Consider the following 16,221-nt stretch of genomic DNA (forward strand, 5'->3'; position numbering starts at 1 on the left):
TTTGGTTGTATGCTTTTCATCACTTTCCAATTCAAAACTTCACACACAGAACCAATCATTTTGCAAGATGCTTGAAAAATAGGTAGGCTTTAAATGAAATGACTCATCATTTAAATTTAGAGCTGGAGAATAATACTTTCTATAAGGTGTAATTGCTTATCATTATCTAGCATTCTTTGAAGTGTCCTATCTACTCCATTGGCACGTGTGTGCAGTTTGAGTAATTGAGCCTGAATGGTATTTTTGGTGTTGCTGCACTAGAAGTGGGTACACATCTCCTGCTTTCTTTATGTTTCATGAAAATGCAGTGAATGATGTGACAGTTTTTTTCCCTGAGTCAGTTTCCTGTGATTGCTTGAGTGCTTGTATTCTGCAGTATGGATGGTTTCACACTGTAGCTCTCCTTTAGCTTCGTTATGCCACCTTGGTGCAATGGAGCATGGCACATAACTGTTTCTGCTGTGCTATGTATTTAGCAAAGATATAAATAGGGATTGCTTTCTGTGTGTCCGGGATCAAGGCATTTTTATTAAGGTCATATAGATAACTTGAGTTCTACCGGGGTGTGTCTTGACCTCTGATACCAGGACCACCAGCATATGGACTTCAGGTGTATTTTGAGTTAATTATCTGCCTGGTCTGTTGCTGTGCATACTGTCTTTGGCTTAGCAGGACAGTCTGCTTGGCATTTTCCTGTGTAATTGTTAACAGCCCTTGCTTACAACTTGGATCTCAAAGCCAGAGATACCAAGGGGAAGACAGACAAGTCAGTGCAATGGTTCAAGTAGAAGTCAGTTACTGCAATCATGGAGTGACTCTCAAGAAGACCTTATACAGAAGGTGCTATGTGCCATTGTGTCTAGCATTTTTCCTGCTTTCTTTGTTCATTTAGTAACCATAGGAAGATTTTTTTTTCCTCAGAACCATGCGTGTTTGACTTAGCTCTCAAGTAAGAACAAGACTTCTCACTGTTGGAAACAATTCTTCTGGTAGCTTTAGAAGCCTCCAGACGGTAGGCCAAGAGATTGTCAATAAACTGTGCGAGCAGCTGATGAACAGCTGATGAACTGAAGTTACAGTGATGTGGACGGGTTTCCTGTTTCAAAATAGTAGTCACACATAAAGAAAGCTCAAGGGGAGAGGACTGTAATCTCTTTGAGTACCTCGTCTTATGCTTGAAGGCTGTCCGAGTACACTTCCCACTCCAAGGGGAAGATGATCTGCTATAGTTGTTCTTGATGGGGTGTTGCATAGCAAAAGTGGAGGAAGAAAGAAGAAGGATCTTCTAACAGATAGATGTATAGATAGTATGTATTTTTCTGCGGGTCTTTCCTTTTGACAGGCACTTTTTGAAAGTCTGTGGTTTGACCCCTGAAAGAGGTTTTTGTTAGAAACTCGGCATGAACAAAAATAACTCTGCAGTACCTGTGAGACTGTGGTTTCTAGAGTAAATTGGTGGTTTATGTACTGGTAGTATTATAGAAGGCATCAGTAAAATTGTCTTGAGTGCTGTTAAGGCTGGTCATTTGTATTCGCTGACTGGAGTGGGATTTGATTTCCTTCCTGTTGTCTGAAGATTAACTTCCAAAGAAGATTCTTGGGAATTTCTTGATCTTTTCTGTCCTGGGAAGTAAAGCATCTGTCATGTTGTCTCTCCTTCCCTGTTAGTGGAAACATGAGGTAGGGGGGTAAGAAGTTGTTGAGCTTATCTGTTCATCATCAACACATGATCATGTTGCAATTTCACGATTTCAGAAAAGCTTTGGTTCTGGGATTGCATGATAAAAGTCTTTGACTGGATGGGGAAACCTGGAACAAAAATCCTGCTCCAACAAGAGGAAAAAAAAACACACTAAAAATATGTAAACTAAAAACACCTAAAGTTATCCCAAGCTAGAAAGCATCCCTTCAGAGAAGGTAAAGGAACAAGATTTCTCCTTCACTCTTAAAAACGAAGGGAGAAAAATCCCTGAAATGAAACAGTTGCAAAAGGGAGTGTTTATTATCAAATTTGAGTAGACAGTATTCTTTGTAGGGAGAACAGAAAAAGAGTGCTCATCAACTGCTCAAGCCTGAAGAATTGAGAGGAATTAAAAAGGCCACGGTGTGCATATTACAGAGTGTACTTGTATAATCATGCGTAGAGCAGAGGCATGTCGTGCCCTAAAGAGAGCATAAATTTAGTAAATCTTGAATTCTTGCAGCGCATACATACATACTCCGTGGGAATGAGAACAGCAGCAGATCTTCTAAGAAGAGTAATGCTTATTCTCATAAATCAGGCTTTTATGTCAGCTGTTAAATTCAGCTTCCCTTTCAAGCAGGTCTTAGGTTTTTCTCTGAACACAGTGACTTCTTTTCAAGACCTCCCCTTCTCTAGAATATGGCCTAACAGCCTCACGTAGCAGCAGACATGTTCTGTCTTACTGCTCTTACCGGCGTTGATATTGCTGATCTCTGAAGCAGTCCTAGAATCTCAGAATGGCTTGGGTTGGAAGGGACCTTAAAGGCCATCTAGTTCCAACCCCCTGCCTTTTTTTCCCTTGTCACTTTTTCTCATTCCTTTCAAGAGCTCTCTTTTTGCCAATTGTGTTGCAGTGGCTGTACCACTGACTTGAAATGTGTGTGTGGGTGTGAGGAGGGGTCCAAAAGCTGCAGTTCAGCTAGCAAATAATCTTCTGTATGTGGTGGTGGCAGCTGGCTGACTGAACAGGGACTGTCACCTTCCCTACCTCCCTTCCTTCTGTGATGTTGAAAACAAAGCCTGCATGGGTGCAACAGCACTGCTCCTTCCTGAGAAGCACGGGAAGGCAACTATGGGACTGGCCTGTGAGGAACAGGTCTGGTGGAAAGGGTGGAAAAGATTCTCCCGTGCAGATCCATGTTGCTGGGATATACAGGGGCTAGGAACAGGTACAAGGAAGCCATGAGGATATGTACATGTAGGACCAGAGCGCTTCCCAAAGCCCATGTCATTCTTCTTCAGCACTTCTTCAGGAGGTGGCTGGACCATAAGGTGGGTTTTGTTGAAAGCTGTGGTGCAGGATTTGGTGAAAGGAGAACAGCGTTCCCAGGTGCTGCTTTTTAGGATTCTTCTTTCACTGTCTCTGAGAGGTGAGCATGCAGTAAGGACCACCACCCTTTCTGTTCTTCAGAGCGCTTGTATCATGGAGTGGCCACAGTACCGTGCTTTGCATGGTCCGTAAAGGCAGCTGTTTCACATTGAGATTGCATGAAACCATCAGCTGATTACTGTTTGCCCAAAGTCCTGATTATTATGCCAAATGATCAATCTCACAATAGGACTGGAATGTACGTATTTATATGTTGAATTTTATGGTATAGGAGATCATGTTCTGTGAGTTTTGGAGGATGCTTGTGTTTCTAGCTCTTCTAACAAGGACTTACAGTGCACTTGTTTATTTTGTAATGCCTTTGCCTTTATTCCACACAGGTGCTCGAACTGGTGCTGGAAAACTTTATCTATCCATGGTACAGGTATGAGCTTTACCTAAAAGTTACTATTGTTGAATAACATAAATATCAGCAAACTGTTTAATAAAAACATTTTTGTTTCTTTAATAAAATACAAAGTGTGCTTTAAAGTGCTACAGTTTCATTATCTTGGTGTCTCTTTGTGTAGAGTACAACAGGTCTTTTAATAATTTAGAAGTGATAGGGATTGTTCTGAAATTTGTATTTCATCCTAAAATCACATTTTTAGATTATTCATTTTTAAATATTATTTTTCTAATAACACTCACTTGGAAATATGCATGGCTTGTTTAAAACATTTTAAGAATGTGTGTAGGTATATGGGGTAAAAAAAAAGTATTTCTAGACTAGAGGTATTGTCATATGTCATGTCACTAAAAAAATAAACCTTAAAATATTTCACTTTATAGATTTTTTTTCTTTTTAATAAGAACTACGGGTTTAGTTAATATAGAAAAGATATTCTAAATACATTGTGGCCACCTTCTTGCAGAGTGTCTGCTCATTTGGTGAGATTTAAGGTTGTGAGTGGCAGTGCTGAGCTGAATAGAGTAGTATTCTTTAAATAACTTTAAAATAGTACATAATGAAAAGATTACAGATGGAATTTATATATAAATCAGTGCTTCAGAGTACTTTGTAGGAAGATATTAAAAGAAGTTATAATTTTAACTGATAGTGCTGTCATTAATGTATTCAAACAACATTTTACCTTAATTCTGAATTTGACTTTTTCATTAGATTGAGAGGTTGTTTTGTGCTAAAGGCAATTTATGCTTTTGTATTTTACTCTCCACTCTTTTTTTTCTGCCGGTCTGGGATCCAAAATTTCTGGGCAGACTTTTTTTTGCCTGACTGGTTTTTAATTGTGGCTGATGTCTGTATGTCTCACATCTGTCTGTTGCATGGTGAATACATTTCAGTATAAAGCTCAGCTGCCTACGCAAACAGCAGAGGGAGCCTGAGCACCACGTATTGTCAGCGATCGACCTGGAAGGCTCAAGGTTTTTAACTTTCAAGTTCAGAAAACTAGAGGGTGTTCTGTTGAATTTGATAAAGTAATGGATGGAAGGGGACCATCTTCTATCTAATTTTGATTTATGTTATAGAGGACTTTTTGGCTGGTGGAAGGCCACTTCCCCATTTGGACCAACAAGGCAGTTTGTGTTCCACATCTAACTTGTATGCATCTCCAATACCCAAGGTGACTGAAGTCTGGAATATGTTGCATAGTGGGCATAGGAATATGTCTGGTTAGAAGCGCGGTGCAAAATATACTTGGTCCAGAGCCAGACAGCCTGGACCTTGCTCCTTCTTGCTTCCTGGTGAGCTGTGTGGGTGTTTCAGCACTGTCTTTGGTTTTACATGGCTACACCTCTGAATTTAGAACTAGCTCCATGAAGTCACACTGTGCTGATCAGTTCTAATGAGCTTTCCACGAACCTGAAGTACTGGGAGTTCAGTGAGCTGTAGTGCAGTGCTATCTGTAACTCTTCAGGCAAAGAGCTTGCTCCTGAAAGGTTTGCTGGTTTCAGCCCAATAATAGCATTGTTAACTGTTGTCTCATTCTCTGTGTTCTCATTCAGGTGTTTCTGTGCTTTTCTGTGTAGCCAGCAGCAGTCATGCAGGGATGTCTGAACTGTGTCTGTGTGCTGCCATTTGAGGTCACTCTCGTAGAGCATGTTAGGTCTGGCTTTTCCTGCTTAGGCCTACCTTTGCTGTTTGCATAGCTCAGCTGACCCTGAGGAAGGACTCCTGAATTCATTAAATATTTTTCCTGAGCTACCACACCTCAGTAACCCCAGCTAATTTGTCATATAGCCAAATCAGAAGCTTTCACCTCTAGGCTGGGCTTGTTTAGCAATGTGGGTAACTGCCAGCAGGCAACTCAGGCTTGCCAGATTATGTTGATAAAGCAGTCTGCTGCTTTCCTTTGGAGAGAAGTCTGGGCACAACTCCTTATGCTAGCTGACCCCCTTTCAAATGAATAGAGTTTATGCAGGCAATACCTCTTTTTTTTTTTTTTCTCTCTCTGACTTCCCATTGCCAGCTGATGCTGTCTGCAGCACCCTGCACACTCTGGGCATTAGACAAGTTACGCGATGCATCCCACTCAGGAGCTAGGGCAATATAATGCTAACCAGAAATGCGTGTTGCAAGATAAAACCATAGATTTGTTGCTTCAGAAATAAAGTTCTATAATCAGGGAAAAGCTGTGTTTTGTGCTTATATCATTAATTAACAGTTTAAGAATTTGTAATGTTTTATTAGCAAGTTAAAATTTAGAGGTAAACATCCCTAAACTAAGATCAATTTAGGAGAAAGAAGATTAGTACTTAAAATCCTATGAACTCTACTGAAATAGGTAGTTGCACCTCTATGAATTGTTTGGGATTTCTCAAGCTATTTATACTGGTTATATTCCATTTTTTTTTTGAGTTATTTTTCAAGTATATGGGAATAGAGCATAATTGTAAGCAATGCAAGTTTAAACTACAAAACACCAGCCTGAGTCTACTATTTACGCAGTATGCTGTACAATAAGGCTATGTAATGTCTTGCTTTTACCACCTTATTCCTCATTTTCAATAGTTGCCTTTAGAGTAACACATTCAAACTTACTGTATTGTGTGGTCATTGATGCTATTGCAATTCCAGTTCTCTGGATTCTAATCTAATCTGAGTAATTACTGCATTTTTGTAATATGTTACCATGAAAACTTTTTTCCTTGATAGTGACTATAATCAACGTTTTCACATACGGAGCTGCTTCTATTCTAAATGTAAACAATGCACTAAAAATTGGGATTTTCATGGAATCACAAATCATAGTCTTAGTTCTATCAGCTTGCAATGTATTTTCTTTATCCTTTTTATAAGAGTTGGTTAAATTTCGTAAGAATAATTGACAATCAGGAAAAAAAAATGACTTCAGTATTTGTCTTTCATTAATCAGTGGATCCCATAAAGCTTTGCATGCAAGTTGGGTGTATCTCTTTTGGGATGCTTGACTCAGTAACTGTTTGCAATTAGCAGACTGCGCCTTTTTCTGTTAGCAAATCTGTCCATTCTACTGGTAGTTCTGTTTTTAAGTTTTTCCTCAAATTCTGGGAAAATGCAGCCAATTTTAAAAATGCTTCTAAGCAAGTTATTTGGATCTTCCACTGTGTCACTGGAGATTTGGGGTTTTAGAAGTTCTTGATGTTCTTTTAACCATTCTTCAGCCCACTGATGATTAAAAGAACGTCTCTGCTAACCTATGGCATGTCATGAAAGTACGTGGCATAAAGTTGTGTCCAAGTAGAATTATCCAGAATACTGGTTAGCCAAGTGTCAATAAAATAGCAATGTCTTGGTCCAAATTACTTCATCTATCTTTTTGTCTGTAGAATAGTAGTAGTACAGTCAGAAAATCTGTTTGCTGATCCCTTGGCTTCCTTACACAGCGTAGCTATTTGCTAACAATATTGCTTCCAAAATGTCAGCTGGTGACAAACCAAGCCTTCCCCCTACAGTCGCCTTATCTGCACATGATAAGCTGAGGATTGCTGTATTCCTCATGCCAGGCCGCTTTCTCTGAGGTGCCTTTTCATGCAGTGAGTTACGTACTTTATATACTATGGTCAACCATATCTGTTAACAGCTCACCTTCAAGATGCGTTTGGATGCTGTGTAACTTGGGCTAATGTTGCTCTAAAAATTGGATGTTGAATAATGTAAAATGATGCCATAGGCATAACATATTTGTTTTTCAAACATCCTGTTGAGGGTATTTTTTAATACAAAAGATATTTGCATTTAATACATATGCAGAACCATTTGGGGGTTTGTGTATGCATTATGCAAACTGAAAGCTTTGATGGCTTTTCCATATGCTCATTAGCTAAAGCAGGAGGTAGCTTTCTTTGTTGTGCCATTGTTCAGCTATTACAATGCAGTTTTACTCATGTCTTTACTCATACCGTAATGTCCATATATGCTTAAACGTTGCTATGTTTTTAACCATTTTGTTGCATTTTGCAAAGTGCTGCTTTTATGGTCCCTTTTTTTCACTTAATTTAGTTGCAGTTTCTGCATCTAAGGCTACTTTAGTCCCCATTTTCATCCAGTTTCCCCCCAAAAAAGATATGGAATTAGGTATTTTTCTCCCATAATCAACTTCAGTGGTTTTAATGTGATTTTTCACTCAGCATACTGTATTGCAGCAGATGGAAATTGGCAAACCAGATTAAAGTTTAGCTGATATTTTGGCACAGTGGAAGTCTGTTTTAAGTTCTTTATTTCTTTGTTTCCAAGCAGGAATCATGTTAAATAATTTCAGTTGTTTCAAGTGGCTGTAGGTTGAGGTTCTTGTTTTGGTCTCTTGATAGAGTTTCACATGGCATGCTACATCAAAAGTAGATCAACTTTTAAATAAGTTCTCTCTTGATTTCCTGTGCTATGCTTCCTTTTTTTCTTCTAGGAAATGATTATCTCTATTTAGACCAGAAATAGTCCCAATTTTATATTTTAAAAAGAGAATATTATTGAATTAAATGGCAGCTAAGTTTTAGAACGTGTGGAAAAAGTACTTGTGAAAGTTTTCTATTGGATGAGGCTCAGCTGAAATACCAGGAATGTATCTATGTCATTAAAAGCTATGTGAGAAGCTACCAACTTTATTATACAACTCAAAAGGTAACAAAGCCGGAAGAGTATTTGAAATTGTGTAGTATAGAAGGTTTTGGAGTAGCCAGTATGGAAAATACAGTTTTGACTAGCTTAAATGGGATGGGTGCTTGCCGTACCCTTATTCTAAAGGTTTTGCAGATGTTAATTCAGACTCATTCAGGTTTCAGATCAACGAACTAGGAAACAGTCCCTGTGTTCAGATATGTGGAAACTAGGTTAGATTTTGCTCTGCCAAAAGCACGCAGACAATATATTAAAGCAGACATTGGTGCATAATTCCAGTTTACACTGAGACATTTTTCTTAAGTCATTGTTGTGTGCACAAACATACTGGGGATGTTATTTATTTTACTCAAACAGAAGGCTGCTCACTCTGCCCACACTTCTTAGCTTTCATTTCAGTGAATGTTGCTGAAGCATCACTAACTGTCTTTGTTCTGGTTTTTAGTAGTATCGGATGTGTATTGTGGTTGGATTAATATAAATGTATTTTCTTCCTTTTTCTTCTATAACTTGTTTTACAATGCTGCAGAAATATTACGGATGATGAATCCTCAGTGGATGAACTGAGAGGCACGCTGCGGTTTTTTGCATCTGTATTAGTTCGGAGGATCCACAAGGTAAGGTGACTTAAAGGTGTGAACGTTGTTTTTCCATCTGAAATAGCTGATAACCATCTGTAGTTAGTTCTTTAAGTTTTGTTAAATGTCAATTCCAAAGTCAGTCTTACAGACAGTCTAGGCAGTTTCCATGTAGGTTTCTTCTTTGTGTTATCTATTTCCTCCTTCTGGAGCTTATTCCAATCCTAGTTATAAACCACCTTGGAAGATTCTTGCAAAGTGATACCTTTTTGACACCAATGCAAGGCATTACTAAAACCTTGGTATGATCTTTTAGCTGTCTTTTAGTGACTTAATCTAAGTGGGGAAAAAAAATGAGAATTACTGAGAAGACTATTAGAAAATGGTTGATGTCATGGCTTCTCTTTCCTTGGCTCTTTAAAAGCAGACGAGGTTCTTATGTTGTCTGTGGATAATAGAATGTGAGTAGCTTACTGGAAGAATTAAAATAATACCATTCTTATCTTAATGTAGTTCGTAAGAAATGTTCTGCAGAGTAAACTTCAAACATTCAAGTTATTTGTTAGCTACGTTTAATACATTAGCACATATACCCAGTATTCCCATAAAGTGTTTCAAGCCTGTTCTACAGGAACTGCTTCTAATTTCTGGCTGTGCTAAGCGGGAAGAGATGCTAACTCAGCCTCCAGATTTGTTCAGGGCTGGCCGTGCTGTTGGAGCAGCCACCAGAAATGTGTGTCTTTCCCCCTCCATAGTAACAGCAATATTTTCTGAACTACAACTGGTACATGTACTCAGTCATGTCTGATGAACAGCCTGAGTCTGTCCTTGTTATATATCAAATCCAGATGACTTTCTTGTTTACTTGAGCTCTAGTATGTTGCTTTTAAAGTGATCGTGGGGGAAAATTAGAAAATGATCATTGTAGTGCAGACGTGTGTGAAAGTAAAGTAAATCTTCCAAAGTGAAAATCTAGAGCAAGGTCTTAAAATTTAATCTATCTGATGTTAGAATTAAAGGTCTCACATGCAGGTATTACTTGCATTGTTTGTGGTTCCATTGTTGATTCATAAAACAGTTGTCTCCTCTATTGGTCTTGTAATGAGGTATTATTTGTATTAGATCAGCTGTAGCAGCTTTTGCCATCAAGTTTGAATTTTAGTAATAATTTATCGTATCTTGTCAGTAATAAAGTAATTGTGATTTATTAAATTCTATGTGACTGATTAGGCGATATTTGCAACAAAAACTCAAACGTACAAGTATTAAGAACTGTCAGCGGAACTACAAAGCAGGAAGGCTGTCACAGAAATGCATTTCACTTTATAAATGTATTTGCTTTTAAATGTTTATATTTATTTACTTTCATCCTATAGAATAATATAATTTGTCTCTTTGCATGAAGTGTTACAGACATCTCAAGCAAAATGATGTTAATAGTAACTTTGTGGTTTGGAACAAAATTGAAACTTGGCACATTCAGTCATGCAGGGGAGCTTGATATCTGGTGCTATGCCATTTTTTCCAGTCTATACTGTTTTTCAGCTAAACAAGTGTTTCTGTGTGCGTGCACCCACATGCAGATGCAGACAGCTTGAACTAATAATGGTTGTGATGTGTATAAAGCTGAAAACATTGTGTGTAGACATAAGAGTTGATATGCAAGTTGCAAATAAAATACTGTTTTTCTTTTTCATCTTTGGAATCTGAGTTTAAAGCTGCAGTAATTAGCTGAAAAGGGTTATGACAGAATGTTTTATAACCTTTCATCTGCAATACAATGTCATTTATAACTTAATTTCAGGAGAAATTCAGCACAGATTGCGAAATAAGTCTTTGCCAAGCAGCTGTACTTTGATTTGAATTTATTAAATGCTTGAAAGCCATAGCTCTGGCTAATGGAGATATTAATCCCAGAATGTAAGATTTTATGTACAAGTAAAAAGCAAAAGCAATAAAACTTTGTTTCCTTTTTCAGTTTCAGATCTTTATTTTTGTTGCTGAGGAATCTTCTGCTTTTGAATTACGGCTTAAAAATTGCTGCAGCGAATTGAGTTTGTGTTCTATTTAAGGTTGCCTAGGTGGAGTTTTTGAGGTGTAGCTGTTGGAACAAAGTAGCAACAAAGTAGTAACAAAGCTAGACAGCTCTTAACTGATGAAAAACATTTATTTATTAATTTTGACTTCAGCTTGATCTGGGTTTTCCTTGTTGAGGCTGTTTCTGGGTTGGTTATTCCTGTTTAAGGAAAAGTGAAGGACTTTTCCTTCGTATTTGTGATATAACAGACCTGCGTTTGGTTGTCATTGATGCTGATGTAGAACCTGTCTTTTGGCAAAAATTTCAATTTGCTTGCTGTGATCTTTGCCTTACTTGTGTGGAAATAAGCACTCTCCTATCCCTGGGTTCCACTGGAAGCTTTTTGCTCTATTGAAATACAGCTGAAATGCAAGTCCTGAATAACAGGGTTTTGCATTGATGAGCAGAAACTACTTTTTTGCTTAAAAGAAGGAGTTGACCTGAATTTAATTAATTACTTTTAGGCAGTTCTGGTCTTTTGTAGTAGCTCCTCTGGACCGGCCATGTAATGGCCATAGCTGTGCACCTCAAATATTACAGAGGAGTATGCAGGAATACGTGCTATTCTTATAGGAAAGAATAAGAAACAGCTTTCATCTCAGCTCTAGTGGCCTTTGCAATTGCAGTCTCCTTCCTTGTCTGGCAAGAAGCATTCTGTGCTTCTGTTTTATTACCTGAGGCCTTTATTTGACTTAGTCCTGAGGAAGGCCAGACTCCAGTAGGACTTCTGAACGCTTGCTATTGAGTATTTCTGCTTCTCTGAGATGTCATTTGTTCTGTCTTGAAATAGTGGGCATACGGTGTGTAAGTTGGTTTCTAGATAAGTTTCTGTACAGCTGAAATGGCAGAATCCTTTGGAACTGGGGACTGACGGGCAGTGGAGAGCAGCTCTGCCGCGAAGGACCTGGGGTTCCTTGTAGACAGTTGGCTGAATAGGAGCCAGAGCATGTAACGGCAGCAAAGAAGATCAACAGCATCGTGGGCTGTCTTTACAGGAGCAGAGCCAGTCGGTCAAGGGAAATAGTTATCTCCATTTCCATGGCGCTCTTTAGCCAGCAACATTTTGGCACAGTATCTAGGATATCACATCCATCTGGGGGCTCCACAGTACAAAAGAGGCAATGATAGAGTGGAGCAAGTTCAGCCAAGGGACGCCAAGATCATCAGGGCAGGAGCACTTGACCTGTGAGGAGGTGACTGTCTTCATCTCTGGAAGTCTTCAACGCTCAGATAGATACAGCCATGAGCACACCCTAATCTGAGCCTCCTTCGGGCTAAGACATCCTGAAGTCTATTTGTGCCTGAATTATTCAGTGGTCTATACGTATTCTACGTATGTATTTCATTCTCATAACTATCAAAGAACGTATACGTGCAGGACTGACTAATAAATTCTTTTATTAAATCACATGGGCAGAATTACCGCTTTTTGCTTGGCTTATAAACAGGATTATGCAATACATAGTTGTTGGCACTAAAAGTGGTCTTGACTCAGGAACTCAAATTCTCTTTTGGTTCTGCCATCATATGAGCTTAAATGGTTTTTCTGCGTGTACATAGGGAGGAGTGTTTCACTTGGCTTTTAGATCTTGTGGATTTAAGATTGCTGAAGGTTAAAGTACACAAGTACTAGAAGAAGCAGGATGTGATTTACTTGCCTTTGGTGGTGGTCAAATCTTCCTGTAGAACTAGGCTTCCTTTGCAGTGACTTGGAAGTCAAGCTATGTTACTGTAATTATTGCAGTGGAAGAATCACAATGAGAACAAGTTGAAAATAAATGTGTTAGAACTAAAAGCCAAAAGCAATACTATTTGTGTTCTTTTCCCACAAGAGTGAGCGTAGTGTCGGTTTATCTAGAGAATTCATGGATTGTTTCTGAAGGACTCTTTTTATGGTTACAATGGGGGCATAAGAGCAAATTAATATGTTTGGTAGTTGTAATCTTTAATATATGTGGGGGAAGAAACTGGAATAATTCTATTTTTATTTTGCAACTGCTCTTTAGGTGGATATTCCAACTGTTGTAACAAAGAAAATGCTCAAGGCAGCAATGAAACACATAGAAGTGATAGCCAAAGCCAGGCAGAAAGGTATTGTAAAGACTTGATGTGTTGTCAGCTTCAAATGGCAAGTATTAAAGTTTAATTTTCAATGTTTCATTATATTTGTTAAATCTTTTCACCATTTTCACCTTTTCACCTTTTTAAAACAACAACAACAACAAAGAACAAAAAAAAGTAATCATTTCACGTTTTACTTCTGGAAGTTGCAAAGGCAAATAAGGAAAATCTTATGATACAAATAATGTCTTAGTTCTGAATTCCAGAATTCATGCATCCCCATAACTTTGAAGTACTAAACTTCTTTATCTGTATGGTAAACGAGAATGTATTTGTCTGTTCAGAGCAATCAAGTTCATCTAACAGTGGTTCTTGAAGTTTTTCTCGTGTTTTTCTCTTAACTAGCCATTATAAATGAAAGGAGTTGCATGTCTGTGCAGTGTAACTGTAGCTCTTACACTGTAACTCATATAGCTAGAATGAGTTCACACCTAACACTGATTTCATATCTGTACCTTAAGGTGAGTAGTTAGTGGAGTTGTTCATTATGTGGAAAAGTTATGTTTATAAACTATAGATTTAGACAAGTAGCATATTTAGTCATTATCCAAATACAAATATCTTCACTAGCCTAGCACAAAAATTACTAAAACTGCTTATTGAAGGAGTATTTGAAAAAGATAATGCTTGCTATTGGAAAATAGTTATCTTCACTTTTTTTCACTGGCTGTGTTCCAAGGTGCTGTATCTATTAAATGTGGTTTCATTCAACCTTTAAGCATAAATGTTTACTTTTACTGAGGTCACAAACTTTCATCCCTTTCCTCAAAAATCTGCTTGATATCCCTAAATACATACTGTTATTTGAACTTAGGAAGTTCTTATTGAATGTATGGCATGAATAACATGAGATACAGTGTGACTGAATTAGATGGTTTTCATTGCACAGCAAAAGTTTCAAATGCTAGATTGTCTTACAGTGACTTTTACACCAAAATTTGTGTTTCCTTTGATTTCTATGAAGAAGTTGAAAATGCTTTTCTTTATCAGCAAAGAACTGGATTTTAAATGTACAGCATTGAAAACAGTCATTTTCTTCAGCTGTTCAATGGAGAAGCCTCTGAGGGCAGATACATGAAGTAGCACCTGAAAATGACTTTTAGCAACACTTCCTAGTAGACATTGCTGAACCAGCCACCTATCACACGTTTGGAGGCAGCTCTCAGGCCTTGCTTTGGCGGCTAGTTGAGCTTAGTTTTTTTCTGTTTACTTTCTATATACTTCTTAAAATTACTGTTCTAGGAGCATTTCCATTTTTCCTACTCTTCTTACCTTTACCTCTCCTAGTAATTCCTTTACCTCTCCTAGTAATTTCTCACTATGTGCAGAGACACTTCTGTGATTCTTACCTGTCTCTACCAGAATACACATCCTTCCTCTCTGCTTTTACTGATGCCAAGCAGGCAGATTTATCAGGCTACATACGTTCCTGCAGCCCCTGTATCAGCTGATAGAACAGAAAGGTTGGAAGGGACCTGCAAGGATCTTGAAATCCAGCTCAGCTCTTTTTGGTAGAGGAAAGCTAGCAGGCCTCTGTGCTAAATTCAATACACAGGGAACAATCTTTAACCATCCAGATAACAGATATGTGTTCTGTGCCCAACCTAGTGCAGTTCTTGCCATCAGTCTGTGCTGGATTGATAGTACAAGGAGGTGTAAGTTATTGCAGCTCAATTCTTGCCTTTTGAAGTAATTTGAAGGAATATAATATTGTTGCTGCAAATTAACGTGTATGGTTTTTAGCCAGATAAAGCAGGTGCTCTTTCAACTCCATCTGCTTACACGAGGCATTGTTCTTGCAGGTCCCATGCTTGTTTTTGGATCGATTTATGCTGGTTTTATATATGGTGATATATGTCCCTTCATGTTAGTTTCCAAGTGTTCTAAGGAAGAAATAGATATAAAAGCACTGAATAAACATTTGCTTACATTGATTTTGAATTGTATTGTAGGCAAGTCAGTAGGTAGAAGCCCAGTAAATTAGAGACCAAGAAGGAAGTCAGGAGAAAGCATATAGAGGTGTACTTCAGGCAGGGCAAATTTTTAGAAGAATGAAAATATTGCATTCTTCAATAATCATGAATGAAAAAAAACATTCTGGAAATCACGTAAGCCTCAGTTATATGGTGAAGGAATTCTTATTTTTATGTGAGATTTTTATTTTTACATAGCCAGACTTCCAAGTCCATGCCAAGGTTCTTTTTTAAAGTTAGAGCACTGTATCCCTTTGGCAGTAGTACATGTACTGAAAGTATTAATCTTTAGCTCAAATGAAAAGTGATCACCTCTTTTTTCACAATATCAAAAAGCTGGAACAACTTATAGTTCTTATTTACTTATTTTACTTGCAGTAAAAAATGCAGAATTTCTACAACAAGCTGCTTTAGAAGAGTACGGACCAGAACTACACGTTGCTTTGAGAAGCCGAAGAGATGAACTTCACTACTTAAGAAAACTTACTGAACTTCTTTTTCCTTATATTTTACCCCCCAAATCAACAGAATGCAGGTATAAAAAGCGTTTAGAGTTGTATATCTGCATTACAATATAGTACAGTAATTTTGGGGACTGAAAGAATGAATTCTAGAGTCATTCTCCATATCGCTCCTTGTTATGCTTTTGCTTGCATGTTCAAGGCTAGTGTTAGCTCTTTGCTTATGATTTTTTGATCAGTCTTAAAGTAATTCTAGCACACTTAAAATGTAAAATGCATTTTAAAATATTAAAACATTTACTAATGACATATAATATTATAGGTGACTTTATTCCCTTAAAAATTATGAAATCTGGCATGGGTACTGATTTTTTTCTTTTTCTTTTCAGATCCCTGGCACTTCTTATAAGAGAGATTCTGCCTGGTTCTGTTTTCCTTCCCTCTATGGATTTCTTAGCTGATCCTGTAAGACTTTGTAATATGTGAATGATGTTTATTTAATATAACTGTTTTCCTCCTAAGTATATTGTGGTAAAACAAGCGATGCACAACAGTTTAGTTGCTCTGGGTTTTGACTGGGTAAAAGGAAAAAGTTTCTGGCCAACATTTTTGTTCGTTGTAACTCATTTGAATGCTTAACTGACTAAAACTGATTAAAATCCAGTATTGTCATGATCTCTTAAGAATGGAATTTTAATGAAATACTACAATTCTTGTCAAACAGGAGAGTGCTATGCTAGTATTGGTGTATCAAATGGATACATCCACAAATTGATGTATCCACATTTCAACAGGGGCTCAATTACCCGAACTTGAACTGTATGCATCTTATAGCAGTTCAA

General features: G+C 37.8%; 1 protein-coding gene across 2 annotated transcripts in view; it reads left to right on the plus strand.

The window, feature by feature from the left end:
* Positions 1-16,221, plus strand: part of SNX14 (sorting nexin 14) — a 53,893-nt gene that overhangs the window by 5,787 nt on the left and 31,885 nt on the right. For both annotated transcript variants that reach the window (XM_035322763.1, XM_035322764.1), the window contains exons 5-9: positions 3,455-3,498; positions 8,699-8,786; positions 12,831-12,915; positions 15,297-15,453; positions 15,769-15,844. In XM_035322763.1, the coding sequence (XP_035178654.1) occupies positions 3,455-3,498; positions 8,699-8,786; positions 12,831-12,915; positions 15,297-15,453; positions 15,769-15,844 (450 nt within the window). The remainder of the gene's footprint in view (positions 1-3,454; positions 3,499-8,698; positions 8,787-12,830; positions 12,916-15,296; positions 15,454-15,768; positions 15,845-16,221) is intronic.

The sequence above is a fragment of the Oxyura jamaicensis genome, chromosome 3 (assembly GCF_011077185.1).
Source record: "Oxyura jamaicensis isolate SHBP4307 breed ruddy duck chromosome 3, BPBGC_Ojam_1.0, whole genome shotgun sequence".
Lineage (NCBI taxonomy): Eukaryota > Metazoa > Chordata > Aves > Anseriformes > Anatidae > Oxyura > Oxyura jamaicensis.